General features: G+C 41.1%; 1 protein-coding gene across 6 annotated transcripts in view; it reads left to right on the plus strand.

Annotated features, from left to right (window-relative positions):
- The window catches only part of ADAM23 (ADAM metallopeptidase domain 23), a 55,238-nt gene that overhangs the window by 12,750 nt on the left and 22,902 nt on the right, over positions 1–19,586 (plus strand). For all 6 annotated transcript variants that reach the window (XM_071747944.1, XM_071747940.1, XM_071747942.1 and 3 more), the window contains exons 4-13: positions 7,543–7,606; positions 9,455–9,537; positions 10,231–10,294; positions 11,597–11,669; positions 12,126–12,199; positions 13,066–13,131; positions 14,788–14,859; positions 16,357–16,523; positions 18,176–18,260; positions 18,956–19,046. In XM_071747944.1, the coding sequence (XP_071604045.1) occupies positions 7,543–7,606; positions 9,455–9,537; positions 10,231–10,294; positions 11,597–11,669; positions 12,126–12,199; positions 13,066–13,131; positions 14,788–14,859; positions 16,357–16,523; positions 18,176–18,260; positions 18,956–19,046 (839 nt within the window). The remainder of the gene's footprint in view (positions 1–7,542; positions 7,607–9,454; positions 9,538–10,230; positions 10,295–11,596; positions 11,670–12,125; positions 12,200–13,065; positions 13,132–14,787; positions 14,860–16,356; positions 16,524–18,175; positions 18,261–18,955; positions 19,047–19,586) is intronic.

Here is a 19,586-nt window from a genome sequence, read left to right on the forward strand (position 1 = left end):
CATTTGTCCCTCCCAGAGATGGAGGCAAACTATTAAAAGTTACAATTTGCTTCATGCATGTGGCCATTCCACACCCAGAGACCCTTACTAAAACATGTCTGTATTTTTCAAGATACGTTAATGTGTGAAAAAAGCTTTCTTGTTTCTTTCTTAAAATTATAGAGAACTGACAGTGTGAAGAAGCTTCCTTCTCAGTTACTGTGCTCAGCCATAAATTAGAAGCAATAATTATAAGCAATATTTCAGTTATACTCTCTTCTGGTATTTTTGTCTGTAATTTTAAGTGGTTAGTGCATTTCTCTTCAGATCTTCATTTCCATCCTGTCACTAAGGCTATGATAACAAGATGCATTTTATGATATTGTGTCTGCATGTGCATTTGGGTGTTCACTACTGTGCACTGTCTCCTGTTTTACTCATCTGCTCCTCCAGGAGTGCAGAGGAGGCAGCACCAGTCCTGCTGCTCACCAAGGTTTGCACTCATTTCTCAGTAGCATTTCCACTTCCTTTCCAGATCAGTCCTTCTAATACTTATTCTTTTTTTGATCTGATTTTTCTTCATCTCATCCCCATCTCTTTGGCGAATATATATAAACAAAAAAATCTGTGTATTTGTGTGTTTTATATATAGGTTTTATATATAGGTTTTATAGGGGAGAACTTGTAACTGCAGCAACAGAAATGAATATTGCAGTGCCTGACTTTCAGGCACTCAGGGTTTGGAATCCCCTAAGCCATGTCCCTGTGCCATGCATGAGTGGAGTTGTTCCCCACAAAATGTCTCAGTAACATCCCTGACAGCAGAGCCTATTGCAGCAGCTTTACAAGAAACAGCTCAGGATGCTGTGTTTTAAATGCCACCTTTGGGTTTTTCTGCTGCTGGCAGAGCTCTTGGGAGGTGGGAATGTTCCTGCATGGGACTGGGAGCCTCTCAGAAGAGGAATCTTAAAGAATTTGTAGAATAAAAAACTCCAAAACCAAATAGCAAAGAACTCAAAGCCCTGAGAGAAGATGCTGTTTGTCTTTTAAAATGTAGGTATTGAGTGTTAGTTCTTGTGTCAGGCTACCAGTCTGTGGAGTGAGGGGGTTTCACTGTGTGCACTCCTGACCCTGGATTTCATCAGGTGTGGATCTGACACCTCCCTGAACAGGTTGTTGAGTGCCTGTCAGCTGAGGCTGGGTGGGTTGTTGGGGTCAGCAAGCTCAGGGCAAGGCAAACAGACATCTGGGGCAGAGTTGCAGCACTGTGACATTCTGTGGGGCAGGGGCAGGATGTTTATTGCCTCCCTGTGGAACAATAACGGGTATCTAATACAGCAGGAGGCTTGAAAAGAGGTGTTCCTCACACAAAAAACCAAACCAAAACAAAAACAAACAAAAAAACCCAAAAGCCAAAAAACCTCAGATCTCCTCACCACAGAACATTGTTCATGTTGAACTATTTACAGGAGTTGAGGGCCTGGATAATCTTATGGAAAATAATTCTATGTGGGCCACTGAATGCCACTGTACTAACTCTGGTATATGAAATCCTGGTGTCCCAGATCACTGACTGCTGAGAAAACTCCCCAAAAAATCACTAAAATCCCTACATGTGTGTTACCTGCTGTCTAACCTGGTGCATCCTTTCTTAGGCTGTGTCCTTGTACTTCTTGCTCACGTGGAACAGCTGTGATGTGGTGAAGAACTGGTACCTTTCTAGTCTAGCAGATTTTCCACCCCGTTTCTGAGGGGCCCATAGTGAGATCTTTATGCTGAGGTGAATTACTGGGCTCTCAGATTCTGTTACAGTCAGGCTGATGGATTTGCTTTTGGAGCTGGTATAAAGTAAAACTTGTGTATGCCTGACATATGATTAAATTCACTGATTTAAACTGACTCAATGACAGAGCTCAAGTTGTGCAGTATAGTTTGGCATGGAAGCGTGGATGAAGGGGAACCAAAATTAACTTTTCTTTGGCTGGAGTGCCACAACGGATCTCTGATCCTGCTGTCGGCATTTGTCTTACCTGAGGGTGCCCAAGGCAGCTCTGTGTAAGTACAAATAAACTCGGGTATAAATAAACTGTTATTGTCAGACACAAAGTAACAACACGTGGAGCGTTTAGAGGAAAAGAAACTCAAGTGTCTTTTGTATACAAAGCAGCTTCCTTTAAATGAAGGAACCCCTGGCAAATAGGGGCAAATACCATCAGCCTTACACTGCAGGGTAATAAATCATAGAGTCAGGGAACAGAATCACAGAATCATTAAGGCTGGGAAAGTCCTCAAAGATCATCAAGTCCAACTGTCCACCCAACCACGTCCCAAAGTCCCACATCTACATCCCCCACTGCCCTGGGTAACCTGTTCCAATGCTGGGCCACTCTTTCAATAAAGAATTTTTTCCTAATATCTAATCTAAAATAAAATTCTCATAATTCAAAACTACCTATTTTCCAAGCTGGTGATACAAGAAAGGGATCAATTAAAATGCAATATTGAATAAACAGTTGTTTAAATAAAATCTTTATTTTGACAGTTGCTCTTCTAGGAAAATGTTGTCACAGCAAATTGAGGTATTTTCCATGACATGGTGTTTGTATCTTCTGTAATACTGTCTAGCTGTTCTTTTCTTTATATCCTTTTACACAGCTCTTTCAAAGGTGGTATTTTCAGTACTATGGTAAGGGAAAATGTAGGAGAAATTGAGCAAGTTTGTAATATCCTGAAGAACTCTTTAAACTCCTACTTTCAAGGTGCTTGCACAAAGTAGCCAGTAAAATAGAGCTTCATTCTCAGCTGGAGAGCTTGGAGACGCAGCCTGAGACAGGATGGTGAAGAATTTGTTGTCTGAGCTCAGGGCATCTTGCACTGTGGGGAGCAGACTGATCCAGGAAAGAATCTGGAGCATTTTCTGCACCATTCTGTGTGACTTCAGAACATGCCTTCCTGTCAGTCATTTTTAGACACCTTTCCCCATTTGAGGATGGGGAAATAAATCTTAAAATCTTAAAAATACCAAAACTATCACCTGGGTATTTTTAGCTTAATGATTTTGTTGTCAGATCATCCTTTTTTTCCCACCTGAAAAGCAAGGCAGCCAAAACCAAACAACAAGAGGCAGACAGTGCCAGAAGCAATTTAAAATAACTGTAGTATCCAGGACTACAGAACAGTTATGGTATGAGTAGCAGAAGTGAGTAGGTACTTCCTTGGTTCTGTAGTTACTTAACTGTAGTTACTTCTGTAGTAACTTAACCCATGCACCTGCATCACCACTTGTTCCTTTTCATTGCTTTTAAACAGATAATTGATCTACAGCATCACATTTTGATATTTGAGCTCCTTCAAGATAACACAAGGAACAGCAGTGAAACTTGGTTGTGTTTTAAAAAATAACAACAAATATTTGCTGTATGTTTATTCCCAGGAGACACTCTTGTCAGAGCAGCTTCAAAGACAACAGCCAAGGAAAGACTCTTGTAAATACATCCTAGAAACTTCACAATGAATTCCTTTAAGTAGAGTTGATTCAGTGAAGTTTGTGGAGATAACTGAAACCAGTAACAAACAAGGCTATAAGGTGACCATTTCATTGAGTGACAGCATCTTAGGATCTTACCAAACACTGTAGCAAGGTCTGAATTTGGTTTTTCATATTTTTTGGTGCTGTATCTGTCAGATGGACAAAAACATCTGGTGGGTGTTAAGTAATGCAGCTAAACTCAGACACTGGGACTGAGCTAAAATCATTTCAGGATACTTAAAAAAATAAAAATTATTGATTGGTAGTAGGTTAAAGGTAATAAAGTTAATTTTAAAAGTATGCAAGACAGATAATTCAGTTGTACCCAGTTTTCTGCAGGCTGCATCCCAGGTTCCGGAAGCAAATGTGTTGGTGTGTATGAGATGCCTTCTCGTCCTCCCCAGATCAGCTGCTGCTGAGGTGCCAGCTGAGGTCAGCCCCTTCTCACACTGCAGCTCTCCTGCAATGGGCACAGCAGCACTGCAAGAGGTGCCAGGGAAGTGCATGGGAGTTCAGGAAGCAGCTGCTGCTGCACCACATCCCTGTGCTGCTGAGTTTGCATCTGTGCAGCTCAGGCAGCAGAGCTGCTGATGCAGGAGAGATGAATAAAAATATTCCAGATAAACAGGGCAGGGTGGGAGGAACTGAAAAGGACACACCAGGCTAAGTTGATTTTTTTTTTCTTTATTAGTTCATTCAGGATGTAGCACTTGGTGCTCATTGTCAGGCACTGCACTTGTGTGTCAGTACCCCAAACGTGCTTCTGTCTGTGACCCTGGCTCAGGCAGCTGCTCCAGTTAAAGCTGGGACCAGTTAAAGCACTGCTACTGGTGCTCTGCTTTTCCTTGCTGAAAATCACTTCTGCTGTACAGGATGCTGCTCAGTCAGAATGCAAATGGATCAGCTGAAAAGTGACAAATGCCATGCAGGTGAGACACGTGGATTTTCTAAAGTTCAGGGCTGCCTCTCAGAGGTAAATTTAGGCTTTCTGTAGCTGCTAATGAGGGCAGGAGAGTTCTTTTGTGATGTGGAGACTCCCACCTTACTTATGCAAGAGTTCTGTGTCTCATTCCTCAGGCACTTCTCCTCCTCTCTGAGCTCTTAGCCACTGAATTCCAGCCCTTTCCTTTTGATGCCACTTGCACACAGGATCCCATCACACCTACTGGGGAAATTATAGTGCTCTTCTCTGTCTTTCATGTTGGGAAAAAAACCTGAAAGTTAATTTGGTTAAGTGTTACTTTTTTTTTCTTTTCCTTGAATAATTTCTCCTTTCTTTTGTCAGATCTGTCAGCGTTATTAACAGGTAAAAGAATTGGTAGGGAAAATTAGCAGTAACAATTTTATGCTTATTTTTACAGCTGCTGTTATTCCTGGAGCTTTAGCAAAATATAGAATAAATTCCCTTAGTGAAATTCTGCCTTTTTCTTTGCGTGGCAGCAGTAGAACATTTTTTCTGATCTTTTCATTGTTAGACTGTTCTCTGCAATATCACATTTCAATGCCAACCACTTATAAGCACAGTTTGGAGCTGTTTGTACTGATTTTGTCACAATTATAGAGAGATGAGCTTTATTACAGAGGCAGCTGGTTGTGTGCAGGAGCAGAACTGTTCTGGAGGCCTTCAAACTCTGCCCCAGTCCCCTTCAAGTGAGCTGTTCCTTAAGGGATATCCTAGTGTGGATGGATACTTGAATTAGAAATAATTGATAGAAAGTACCTGGAAAAAAAACCAGGTGCTGACAAAGCAGACGCACAGAGTTTAAGCTGACTGATTTTATTTTTTTTTCAATGCAAAGTTTAAGTGGGAAATATTGGGACAGAAGTGCCCTTGCAGTGTGTTGGTGGTCAGGTGTGACACCCTGGTGATCAGAACCAGTGTTAAACACCCTGTTACAGCACAGCCTGAAATGAGCTTGTGGAAGACAAGATTATAAATGGTAGAGTGGATTTTCTGCTCTGAACTTGTTGGTGGCGGATCCTGTGTCAGGTTTGGCAAAGGGGTGGTTCACAAATTGAAGATGTGTTTTGTTACAACGTGGCACTTGGGAAGTATCACCTTTTACATCACATTAATGGGGTAAATCTAAGGGACAAATGGTGTAATAAAACTACACTGAGCTGAGTCAGTAGATGCAGTGGGAAATCGCCCACTGTGACTCTCAGAAGATGCCAGGAGGATGTCAGCAGCCAGCACTGAGAACACTTCTGAGGTCAGTGCAAAAAATGGGGTGTGAGAGGGTGAGCTTGATTTGGAAATGGGAAGATGAATGCTGATTCTTTACTTGGTTTGAGGAAACCACATGTGAATTCAAGCAGAGTTGTCTGTAAACATCTGAGTCTGGTCAAGGCTCTTTCAAGTTGAGCACAGTTCCAAGTGTTAACTCACCCTCAACTTGTATCTAACCAGAATTTTCCATCTCCCCACTTGTGTCAGTGACCTCTTCCCTTGTCTGTACAACCCCATAAGCACTGAGGGATATGCAGCAGTCCTTGTGCTTCCTAGTAAGTATGAAAAATGCAAAGAATCAAGTGACACTATCAGCACTCTATAAAGTTTAATTGCTTTGTATCCCTAATCCACTCCAGACTTTGAAGAAGTGAATGTCTGCACTGTAGTCAAACGTTCACAAGATTTATAAACCACTTGAATTCTCCTGCAGAAAATTCACAGCCTGCTCTGATGCAAACGGAGAAAGTTAAAATGATTTTATGCAAGTAAATTTATTTTTAAATCGGCACCTTAAAAATAAATCTATTAAATGTTGCTATAAAAACGAGGGTTAAGACAAATGATGGGAGTCCAGTAATTATTCATGAGAGTTAGTGTTGAGTGCTGGGTTTGCAGGCACAGAGAGCTCATCATGTGGTCTCTGCCTGCCCCGAGAAGAGACTTTTAAGAGACGCAGAGGTCACCAGGTTCTGCAGGAGCCTCCCTGCCCGGGGCAGTGCCTGGTGACTGCAGAGGGAGAACGGGTTGTGTGGGCCTGGAGCCCCCTGTTACAGGGCTGCTGGCAGCCCCCTCTGAGGCTTCACATACCCTCGGCAGGAGCTGTTAGTCAGGAATTGCCCCCAGAGCTCCCACAACGATGGTATTTTTTATTCATAGCAACAATAAATTTGTTTTTATATGGGCTCTCAGAGGCTTGAAAAATGCTGAGAGTCCTGGATGACATTAAGCAAAGTGCTTACCCTGCATATCTGATGGGGTCAGTTAACATCTCTGATTGCTTTGCTCTCCTTGGGCTGCTCTGTTGCAACCCTGATTACACTCGGTGAGAGAGGTGAACGGGGCATTGGAGTCATCCCGGGATGTGCACAGGCAAGCTCATCTTAAAAAAAAAATAAAAGATTAAAAAAAAATACTAATTTGAAGTCCCCAATATCCATTATGGGGAATTTCCGAGCTTCAGAAACGTGTCTTGCCAGAGCTGGGAATAAAAGAGGTAACGTGGGGGGTTTGGTGTGCTGTGTTTTGGTTTGTTTGCTCTTTAAGAGCATTACTGGTCTTGAAAAACAGTGGATATTTGCAGTTGTGAAAATGAGGCACAGGAGGAGAAGTTTACACTCTGGTCTTCAGAAGAATCACGTGTGTATTTGTTCAGCTTTGCTTATAGGCTGTTTAATTTTTAAAGAAAACATAAAGCTCATTTGAAAATCCTAATGAAATAACCATACCTTTTGTCAGTACCAGTTACTGACAGCATGGAAAATTCTAACGCCACGGGATATTTTAATTAAATTTTTTTGCATACTTAAAAGGCTGATAATCTAATTACAAATGTAAAGTACAGGAGATCAGATTGCAGAATGAAATTGCCCCTTCTGTAACCACTTTGGCTTTCAGTGCACCAGCAAACCACTCACTGGACACAAGCTGCTTGATTTTCTAAACCTCATTTATGAGGAGAAAACAAATTATTCAGAAATTCTAACAAAAAGGAAACAAAGAAAAACCTCAAAGCCACACACAGCAGTAGAAAGAATATACAGATTTTTTTTTTTTTCATCTTGATTTTTCCTCTCTTTGGCAGTGACTTGTTATCTTCCAATTACGTGGAGATTCACTATGAAGATGGAAAACCAAAGTATTCTAAGGTATCGTGTTCTTAAAATGTGTCAGAATGGTCTTCCTGAGGGAACAGTGCCAATAAACTACTGAAATGAAGTTTTCCAAGACTTGTAAAAAGAGTAGAAGCCTTTTTTCCACACAGGCACAGCTGTGAGTTCATCTTGTAATGCAAGAACTGTACCCGAAGGAAAGCTGTGAGTCAGGGTGAAGGGAAAGCAGTGGTGGGGGTGATGCAGAGAGTGCCACAACAATCACACCTTGTGTAGGGTGAAGTCACCATCAGTGCAGGCAGCATTAAGTATTTACACGTCCTCAGCACAGAGTGCAAGGGGAACAGATACTGGTAACACAAGACTCTGAAAAAAACCTTTGCAGTGTTTTTTCTTGGCATGAATTATACAGCTGTGAAACAGAAAATGAAAAACTTAACTGCAGGGGTTAAGGTTTCAGTTATTAGAAAACCAGTGTAGTGCTTGAGGTCCAGTTAATTAAATTTGTCAAACCAGCTCCCCAGTTGAATTCAGTGTTGATCCAAAGAGAAAGAGATTAAAGTGATGCAAGACAGTTGATCCCTGACTGAGGGAACCAGGGAAGCCTTTGTGGCAGTAACACACTAAGGACTGGTAGATTCCCTAGGAAGGACATCAACTAAATTTTCAGGGAATTACTTCTTAAATATTTGGTATGGATGCTGGAGTATTTGATTGTTGAGCTTGTTACATGTGAAATTTACCTCTAGAGTAGAAGAAAGCCAGCGATCAAAGTGCATTTATGCCCACAGCAGGTCCGGACTGTTGTTTCTCTACTTTGTTGGATCGTTTTACATGCTCTACAGTGTTGGATCGCTACTTTGTTATTTTGCCCGTTATAGAGAAACTCAAATAAAATTGTATCACAGCAAAGGGCGAAATGAAACAGTTATATAGCAAGGTAATTATTGCAACAGAGTTTTGTCTTCTTCTGCTAAAGTAACAAAAGCGGTTCCATGTACCCTCCTGAGGAAGTTGTTTCATTAGGACTCGGTGCTCTGCAGAAGAGGCAAAAATGCAAACTGATGCGAGCAAACAATTCCCTCTGGCAGCTGGAGAAGCTCCTGCAAGTGTCAGCTGCAGCACTGCGGCTGCTGAATCATGGATCTGGCTGGGAAATGAAACTCCAGAGTCAGCAGCTGGGCTACCTGTGCCTGCTGCAGTGACTCCTCCCGGCTGCATGCGGGGTGCTGATCCACTGGTTCAGAGGCCACAGCAGCTCCGGAGGTCACGTTAAGCTGGGGAAGGCTGCACTCTCAGCTCAGAAAATACACACAAAACACACACAGTTGTTGGAGCAGGTGAAGCAAGGGCTGCACCCTGGGCTTTTGCACTACCTTACAATCCTTGTGAAACCTGAGTAAGTGAAAGTTTGTTTGGTTTCCTGGTGTGGGTGTAAAGAAGTGAGGTCCTGATGATAAGAACTGTATTTCCTAGGAAGAGGTAGCTTTATTACAAGAGTGAAAACACTGAAGAGCAACAGCAGCGTCTCTACTTGGGTGGTGTCTTTAAAGAGAATTAAAAAGCTACTCGTGTCAGAAGGACAGTCACAATTTTGGTATTAAAAAGCCTGGGTTTTGCACTGTCCCTGATGGGAAGGTGCACATACAGGGACTGCTTCCTGTGTGGTACTGTGTCTGGATTATGCACAACAGCCTGGTAGGAATTTCATACAAAATCTGAATTTAAGATGGCTGCTGGTATTTGCTTCAGCAGTTGTTGTGTTCTCTGCTCCTAATGCAAGGTGTTAGATTTTTTGGTTGTTTTTTGGTTTTTTTTTCCTTGGGTTTTCAGACAGACATTAAATTAGGTTTAATTGTATGTTTCTTTTATAACTGCCATTAGGGTGGAGAGCATTGCTACTACCACGGGAATATCAGGGGTATCAAGGATTCCAGAGTTGCTCTTTCAACATGTAATGGACTTCAGTAAGTGCATGTTCTCATTTTTCAGACAAGGCTGTTAATTAACTAATTATTACTCTTGAAGATTATCTCTTAATATGTGAGGGACCCAACCCCTCCAAGCCCAAAGGTTTTTGATGTTTGGAAATGCCAGTACCAGCTGTGCCAAACTGTGAGATTTCTTGTTAGTTTCACTGGGATTCAAGTCATTAGGTGCTGCCTCCTGAAACCTTTGAATGTAGCAAATGCAAATAAATATCTCACCAGGTGACTTCTTCTGAACAATAACTGTAGTTTAGGAGTCTGCACGCTCAGTGCTCATGTATCACCCTGTCACCCAGTGGAAGAACTGAACTTTTTGTTACACTGAACAAGGAAAAAGTGTAAGGAAATATTCTGTACTAGGATTAGTTCCTGTCAGTGCAGCTCGGCTGTTGCTTGCACTCTGCACGTTGATGTCTGTGTCTCAGCACTTCCCAGGCCAAATCTTTTGGTGGGTCACCCTTACACTGCCATCCCATCCAGTGTTAGCTCATTAAAACCTGCCCAGTTGCTTCATAACAATCTTAGCATTACCCACAGGCAGTAGGAATGAATAGAGATGGAGCTTAGACATAAGGAAGCACTTCTTCAGCCCAAAGTTTGGTTTGTGTCTCATCAAAACCAGCCCAATGAGTTGCCATGTCCCACTCTCACCTCTGTCTCTCCTCACCCTAGTGGCATGTTTGAAGACAGCACTTACTCCTACCTGATAGAGCCACTGGACCTGACCCACAGTGCAGTAAGTTCATGTTTTCTGCTTTTTGCAGTTTGGAAAAGCAAATAGCAAATGAAAGTATCAGAATAAATCAATGAGTGACCTTTCTCATGCATTCATATGAAATACAAGCATTTTACAACATTTGATTGGAATTTATTTAAGGCACAAATTGTCTCAAATACGAATTGCCTAAGATTTATCTTTGCTTTCCCTTAATCTTTCTTTTCCTAGAGAAAGGGAACAACAACTAATTCCTAGTTATTGTTATCTTTTAGTTTTTGGGAGTAGACTGATGAGAGTCTTTCCATGGCAAATGGTAATGAAGTCAAGAAGTGTTTATCCATTTGCCTTAGTACTTGAAATAAAGGAGCTACAGATTCACAGAAGGGATCTCTGGAAGCCTTTTATTCACCCCTCTCTCTAAACACTTGGATCAGATCACTCTTTGATGTTTCCACAAAGACTTTAACGGAGCAGATGTCTGATCTGGGAATCTCTCTCCATGTGTTGGGTCAGTGGTCACTGTATATTCTGCTTTATGTGATTCTGACCCAGCTCTGCACAGCTTTCAGAGGCTCATTCCTGATTGCACCATGAGATAAATATCCCTGACACAGCCATGTAGTTTACTAATCCTAACTATAGCAGATGCTAGAAAGACACATTTTATTTTTTTTTTCCCCCAGAAAACCCATGCATTGTTTTCCCCTGGTGTGCCTGTGTTTGTCAGGGAGGTCACAGAACAGTAGCACCCCAGCCCTGGCACAGAGCTGCTTGTTGTGGCAGGCTCTGCAGAGGAGGTGTTAGGGGATGACTGTCTGACAGAGCATCATTTGGGGCATGGCAGACTTCTGAAGAAAATACACATTAAAAATGGTTTTAAGTGTTGAATACACCAACAAACCAGGGTGAAAGAGTCCTGTTAAAGATTGGTTTGTTTCTTGAATTGTATTAGAAAGCTATTTTTGTGATAAATAGCAGTAGTTGCTTCTGACCCATGGGAGCAGTTTATCTCTATGCCAGATTTATCTGATTTATCAGGATGGATGCTGCTCTCTGACATGAAGGCTTTTAGAGGACTTTCTCCAAGTACTCTCAGAGACATCTGATATATTTCAGTTTTTTAGGCCAGGAACTCTGCTGAAGCAGAGAGGCTCTGTGATTTGCTCAGGACTGCAGAGACGCAATTAGTACCATGCCAAACTGGTGCTGTGGTTGCTGGTATCTTATGGAAAAAGAATAAAAAATTTATATACTGAAAGAAGTGCCTCAATTTTCACCTGACATTATTAATTTGAAGAAAATGTATCTTTTTCTTATCAGGAAAGCAAAAGTAGGCCACACATCATCCACAGAACTTTTGGAACACAAGCTTCCAAGCAGTTACAAGACCTTGGTATGTTTCTGCTTATGAGTTTTTTTCTGTATCAGAAATAACTGTATATATAACTTGGAAAACTTAAATATTAGGCTAACAGTCTGTATCAAATCACTGATTATTTAGAAAAACTTGAAAAATAGATACTGACTTGACTAGTTTCACAGTTATGGTGATGAACTTAGAAATACAAGAGAGTAGCTGAAAAATTCCCAGCCATGAAGATGTGTATTTAGGTTTCTCCTGCAAATGATTTGATTTAATCAATCCCAGCAATGCTACTGAGGAGAGGAGATGGAAGAAGACAAATCCTAAGCCTGGGTTACAGTCTCTTTACCTCCACTTGCATGCTTTAATTTTGACTTTGAGTTTCTAAAGGACTTGAGTTTGGATGCATTTTATGTTCTGTGAACAGTGCTGTACATAAACAGTTTAAAATAATGCCAGGAAATTCTCAAACTGTAATTTGTACAGAGACAGCATCCAGTTCTGAATGGCCCTTTCTGTCTGAACTGCAGTGGCTGAGGAGAAGGAGAAGAAAGAGAGCAGTGAGTAGAAATCTGACCCTGACTTAAGACCTTTTGTAAAAACAAAACCAAACCCAGTGATGTGTGGATTTTCCTGACGCTGAGAGAACACAGGCTTAAGAAAACAAACACTGGTAGCTTGGTATTGTCACATAATACAATCATTAAATGATAAAACAAGAAGATTATTCTTTAAAAATAGGATATGTGGGGAAAGCTGGATAAACTATACATCAGTTGAACAGAAGTTTAGTGCTGAAATTTATTTTAGAAAGTAATTAAAGTTTTGAGTCTGCTTGAAGATAAAGAGTAATTCTGAATGAAGTCTGGCTACTTTGTAGATATCTGGCTTTATTTTAATGATTAAATTAAATATCCAGGTAAGGGCACCCAGAACTGGGTTACTGAGAGAGCAGAAGTGGGCAGTCCTCATGATCTCCACATCCACACGTGTCAGAGTTAAGGCAGTAATTGAGCTAAAGAAGATTAATCTGTATTTCCTCACTGAGATGCATGATCCACAAAACAGTTTTTGAGGGTGCAAGTACCTTTAGTAGCTTATTTCTTCATTAGATCTCTGATGAATACTACAGCAGAGCAAAAGTTTTCAGCATTTGAGGTTTTCCTCTGTGAAAGTGAGAGAGGAGGGGAGCAGTGGTGGCTTCTGTGCTGACCCAAAAAGAACAGACTACTGGTTCTCAACCAGTGGTTATCATAACTCAGCTAAGTTTCTGGAGCTGTCCCTATTTACCCTACTTGAACATCTGGCCCACTTTCTGCAGGCTTGCACATCCTATGTGATATTAATGGGTGATCCTATTAAATCTGCTGGGTTTTTTTTTAATGACTACATCTTGATTTCTCAAACAATTTATTTAATCCACCAGGTGTCTCGTGGTGTTTTTGAAGAAATGAAGTATCTGGAGCTCATGATAGTCAATGACCATAAAATGGTGAGTGTGTAAATTGCTTTTGATTATCATTTGTAGGTTGATGTACAGCACTGTGCTGCACCAGCTGCTTTTGGGTCAAAATACTGAATTTCTGTGCAGCTGTTCACGTTTGTCCTGTAAGGCACAGCCCAGACTGCTGTACCTGATGGTGCCTGATGTTACCCAAGGGTTTTATACCTCTGCAACACTTTGGTATCATGGGGATGATTCAACACACCCATAACCAACACAGTAAAACAACAAAACATTTATGTCCAGAACAAACACCCTGACACATTCTAAACTTATATCCTATCCTTTAAGTAATAAAGAAAAAGGGCTCAGAGTTCAGTTTTAATATAACCTTCCCTCATCAGTTTCATAAATCATAGGAAAAGTCTGGGCAAAAATAACCCATATGTAATATGTTCAGCAGTGTGGGGGCAATGAAATACACTCCTCTCTCCCTCTGTTCCTCTGACCTCTTGTGTCACCAGCACACACGAAGAACAACCATCCTGCCCACCCCCCTGCTACAGGCACTGCCTGTTGTCTCCTCTCAGGCTTTATCTGGTAGAACTGTAGCTCACAAGCAGTCAAGATTTTTTGTGTCAGAGCTGCCAGTGACTCAGCAGCAGATACAATCCTTGTCAAGGAATACACTGGACATACTCAAGGCAGAGCTCACCAGCCTGCCAGCCCAGGAGCTCACTAAATGCTCCTTTAATCTTTTCTGCTCACCATTAGAGGGCAGATTTCCCCTGCTGCAGGGTTCCTGCTGGAAGAAGGACGTTAAACCTCTTGGGTCACTGTATTCAGCAGTTAATACAATGTATTGGCACAAACCGGTCCTTTTGTGCAACACTAAAGACACAGCTAAACGTTTTTAACGAGCTTGTTGCACTTCTCACTCACCTGGCTTAATTAAACTTGTTTCAGGAACTGTGTTTCAGAAGGGTATGTCAGATGCTGCTGTTGATTTTGGCATTTAAATACTTCAATGAAAACCAAGAATACTCTCCAAAAGATATTACTTTACCTTCCAACTTCCAGGAATGTTTGGGATTGACTCAAAACAAAACAAAAAAAAACCCAAAGCCACCTCTCCCCATTCCCAGTGATTTTATTCTGGTGTAGTTCCTTACTGAGCAGAGTCCTGTGAGATGGATAATCTTGGTGTAGGTCCCAGACTGTAGCTGACAGTGCTTTGTTTGGGGAATAGGTACAGGGAAGGGGGTTTGGTGAGCTGCTTGTTATCTGTGGCATTGTGTCCATATAATAATAGATTGGTTGTGCAAAAATAACTGGAATTTGAAAGAGATGGAAAGTCTGTTATCTAAAATAAACAGTGTGTGTGTGTCACCCTCAGACATCCAGTCTGAGAAACAGATTATCCTTACCTGTAATTTTGTGTCAAACATTTGGACTCTGGCTCTAGACAGGACATTTCCTGTTGCTAAATGCTCCTTTTTGGGATGTCACAGGCTGGCTGGCAGATGTGGCTCCCTTTACCTTCCAGGGATTCTTGAATATGAGTTACAGGCTGTGAACTGTAAAGATTTTTGAGTTTTTCCTTACCTCTTTCCTAAACTATTCTTTTTCTTCTCTTGCTGTGAAAATAAAGCATTAGTAGTAAACATTTAAGTTCTCACTGTCTTCTACTTTTTCTTCCTTTAGTTCAAAAAGCACCGTTCCTCAAATGCATACACAAACAATTTTGCCAAGTCTGTGGTAAACCTGGTAGATGCTGTAAGTATCAATGTTTCTTCTAAAACAGTATCACTGACTTTGATAATTTAGTGCTGTGTTTAAGAACATAACATTAGCAGACACCAGGACTGAAAAAAAGAAAAAGAGCAGCTTTAAAAATGAATTTTTAAAACTTGTTTGCAGTTCCTCTGCAGAAGAGTAGGCTGGGGTGAATGGGTGAGAAAACCAAATTCTCCTTGGCATTCCTCTCAGATACTGAAAGTTCCTTCAGTGAAATGCCTCCTGCTGAGGGCAGCTGCAGGCTCAGCCACTGCTCCAGAATGAGAATTGATCATGTTTAGATTCATGGAACAAATCCACCCACAAGTGGCTGAAGCTGTGAGTACAGTTCACAAAGGGGGGAGAAAAAGAGATTGGGAATAAAAATGCTCCCTTATAAACCTGTATTCACAGCTTAAAAACAACCAGAGTCCCATTGCAGTTCATTACAAGTCACACTTACACGTGTGACTGAATTTAGAACAATTTCACATACAGCATATAAACTAAAAGTATGATTTCTGGTAAAAATCTTTTTGATAATACATGTAGGGGCCACACCCGAGTGTGTGTGACTCACAAGTGTCCCCAGCATGTCTCCCTCAGACTGAAGCATATTAATATTCTTTTTTATAGACATCTATCATAACTGCAGGGAGGGTTTTTGCAGTTGATGTTGGGTCTTGTACGTTTAATTTGGTAAAAAGATAATAAAAGTTAATAAAAAAGATAATAAAAAGAGATAATAAAAGCATATATTTAAAATCTGCAAGTTTTAAAATCTGCAGTTTCTGAATAACCTTAATGAATAACGTTTGACATCTTATAACCTGAAGCTAAAGAAAGCAGCAGTATTATTTCAAAATTCAGGACCATGCACAAATAACAATGGATACTTTAATGCACTTTTGTTATTATTAGGGCCTGACTGTCATTGCCTTGTCTGTTGCTGCAGGATCATTAAAACTAATTGCTAAATTAATGTTCCTTCTTAATTCTGACATTATGTGAGTAGCATTAAGTGATCACACTAGAAATGGAAATCAAGCATGTGAATTGCATTCCGGATATACTGGAGACCTGAGAAGTTATTTAATCTTGACTTAAGAGTTGAGTTTGGCTCTTCTTTGTCTTTAAATCTTTTTGCTCTTTTTCTTGAAGAGAAAAAGATTACCCCTTATCCCTTTACCTTTCTTCTTTGCTGATTTTTGTGCAGGTTTGCCACAAAATCCCGTGGCGAAATTATTTAGCATGAGAATTTTAAAGAGAAGGGAGTAGCTAAAAAAAGAGAGCCTGTTTTTTTTTCTGTGTAAAACGTGCAATGTAAGCTGATGAGGATCTTTCATGTCAGGAGATCCAAGGCACTTCCAGCTAACTGTGTCCCCGTGTTTCCTTTCTGCTTTCTCCCTCTCGTCCTTCCGCTTGACTCTTGACTGACTAACTCTGCACGTTTGACCCAGTGTTCCACTCCTCTGCCTGTCATGTCTCTGCCCTCAGATATACAAGGAACAGCTCAACACCAGGGTGGTTCTTGTTGCTGTGGAAACCTGGACAGACAGAGACCGGATTAACATCCACCCCGACCCCCTGCAGATGCTTCACGACTTCTCCAGGTACCGGCAGCAGCACGTCAGGCAGCACGCGGACGCTGTGCACCTCCTCTCGTAAGTACCACCACCTGCTCTACACCAGGACAACAGTGTTACACTGTTACACACTCATCTGCCTGCTGCTTTGGGCTGCCTGCCTCTTCTTGCTGCCGTTGTTTGCTGTGCAGTCACTACACCAGGCAACACCGACCTCGGGAAGCCACATTTATTTTTCAGCACATTGTTCTGGTGTTCACAGGTGCAGTCTGTACTGTGGTCATGCTGATAGATACCTGTAGTGACATTTCAGTGTCCTTGCAACCTGCAGACACTGTCACATATCTGATGTGTCTTCTGACAAGCCCCTAAGGACACCAAGTTGTGCTATCAGGTGTGTAATGCACAGCTTTCCCAGAAAGGAGCAGGAGGGGCAGAGCTGACAGCTGTAGGTGTTGTCACAGTGGTGTTACAGTTCCTCTGGCTATTGACAGGTGTAGCTGCAGTGATGGTTTGTCAGTGGCAGAGCTGCACTGAATTGTTTTCTGACAGTGTGTGCTGGGGGGAAATTCCACTCACCTTGTCAGGCACAACATCAGCCTCCAGCAGCAGGTGTTTTTGTACTTGCCAGCACTGTCAGCAAAGAGGAGGAACAGTGGGGTGCCTCACAGGTGGCGTGGCAAACGTCCTCCACGTCAGTCTCCTACCACTCATCTGCAGAAAGAGATAAAAATAAGGGATGCAGACTTTCCTTCAGCCTCTGCCACAGCTGTACTGCCATGACTCAGGCCTTGCAACACAATGCTCGTGGCTTTTTTCACAAACAGGCTCTTCCCAGTGGTGCACAGTGAAACTGAAACAATGATATAATTATAAATAAAGAAATAATGAAATAATAATATTTCAGAAACTGAAATACAGCAGATTCCATTCACACACAGGGAAAACACCAACAGCTTCTGCTGTGGTGGTGGTCAGGTGCTTCCACAGTTTGCCCAGAGAGGCTGTGGAGTGTGTGTGTGTGCTTGGAGATATCCAAAATCCAGCTGAACATGGGGATCATTCATAATAATTTATAGACAGTTTATAGAGTAATTTGTAAGTTGCAGATTACATTAAGGTAACTTAGTTATTTGAGGTTTAGCTGTTCTTTACAACAACAACAAAAGGTATTTAAATAAAATTAGGTGTGTATCAGTGGTTCAGAAACCTGCCCCCCAGGCATCCACCTCAAATGAAAGGAGGCAGGTGGAACAGCAGGATTAAATTACCTTCCCTGTGGGGTATGCTGCTCAGCCTTTTCATTTGGAGTTGAAACAAGAACTTAAATTGGTTTGGATTAAGATCACAATGAAAAAAACTCTCAACACCAATACAATTCACTACAGAATTCCTTCTTGACAGATTACAAATTGAGATATATTGGTACCTTTTTAAAGGAAATGTTATCATTATATTTCCATGGGAGTCTGGTTCTCCAGCTTTCTCTGCCTGGTTTGTGGCTTGGGACTGATTCTAACTCCCCAACATAAAAACGGTATTTTTGTCAAGTTTGTGTCTAACTGACACTTTTGATGTTGGTGTTCTGTTTTAAAGTTGCTGTTACTTTTGATGTCAGGTGGTGCTCAGCGTGCAGGCAGGGTATCAGAGCAGGTGATCTTTAAGTAAGCTGTTGGTGCCCAGTGCCTGTGTGTTACATTTTATTTATTGCATTTTTATTTGTTTGTAAGGAATGTGACATTCCATTACAAGAGGAGCAGCTTAAGTTACTTTGGAGGAGTTTGCTCTGTGGCCAGAGGAGTAGGAGTGAACGAGGTAATTCTTTTTCCATGACTAAAGTGAAATAGAAACTGTACATGATAACCTGAAGGCTCATTATGTTTCAGTATTCAGTATCTTTAAAGATAACTTATGTATTAAAAAGTTAGGATTATTTTATCATCACTGAACTACTGCTCACCTTGCTTTTCTTTTTCGGAAGCTTTCCTCCTGTCTGTATGAGTCTCTTAATAAGATCTTAAATGGACTTCAAGTGTGTTTGACAGAAATTTAGACTCAAAAATCTCAGACAGGAGTATCTGAAATGCAGCACTGAACATCCTTTTGGCTCTTTTCACTTGATCTGAGGTGCTGATGATTTTCATGACTACTGATTTTTTAAAATACTAAAACTAGAAAATCTGTTTGCTGTGTACATATACTTTTAAAATGTTATTTTATCCTCAGTGTAGTGCTAAATCAATACTGAATCACACTATGATTCAATAGTAATAATAATAATAATAGTAATAGTAATAATAACAATAATAATAAATGAATCCATAGTAACCATACTATGCAGAAGTGTATTACATAAATATCAGACTCCTATCTGTAGGTTACCCAGTGGATTCCCTCAGGTGAGCAGAAGTAGTGGGTATGTGTTAAGCCAGAAAGAGGAGCCAGGTTAGTGACAATTACAATAACTTTTTTTTTCTTTTTCTTTTAATTACACTCCTCTTGACATGCAGTATGGCCTCCCCTTGGCCATGGCACAGGAGCTGGCACAGAGTCTTGCTCAGAACCTTGGGATCCAGTGGGAGCCAGCTGCCAGGAAACCAAGTATGTACATGGACATGGAGTCTCTGTTGTCCCCCTTAGCTGGACATAGAAACCCCTCCTTGGGAATATTTGACAGAAAACACAAACCTGTAGAACAACAGATTGCTGCTTTTGGAAATACATGCACCTCAGGTTGAGTTTAAGCTAAAAAAGAGACACTGATTTAGCACTCATTTTGTGTGTCCTGTGTCAGGAGCTTGGATTCATAACCAGTGCTCAAAGGTGTAAGGTAAAACCACCATTCATTTAACTCAGAGATCCTCATCTATCATATTGAAATGTGCAGCTCCTACAGAACTACCTGTGACTTCTGCAAACACAACAATACCTCTATTTATTTATGTGTTTATAACTGAAGGAACAGTAAGAAGCTCTAACCTAGTCCAGAGAGACATTTGCTCAGCTTAGCATCTTGCTTCCTCACAGCCTGAAGATCAGGCTGAGGTGGCTCTAAAAAGCCCTTTTGGGGGCTAAATAATATTATTGGGTATTTCTACTCACATCTTACAAGCAATTTGGCTTCTTTCTCTGTTTGTTTCT

The sequence above is a fragment of the Heliangelus exortis genome, chromosome 6, assembly GCF_036169615.1.
Source record: "Heliangelus exortis chromosome 6, bHelExo1.hap1, whole genome shotgun sequence".
NCBI classification, from domain to species: Eukaryota; Metazoa; Chordata; class Aves; order Apodiformes; family Trochilidae; genus Heliangelus; species Heliangelus exortis.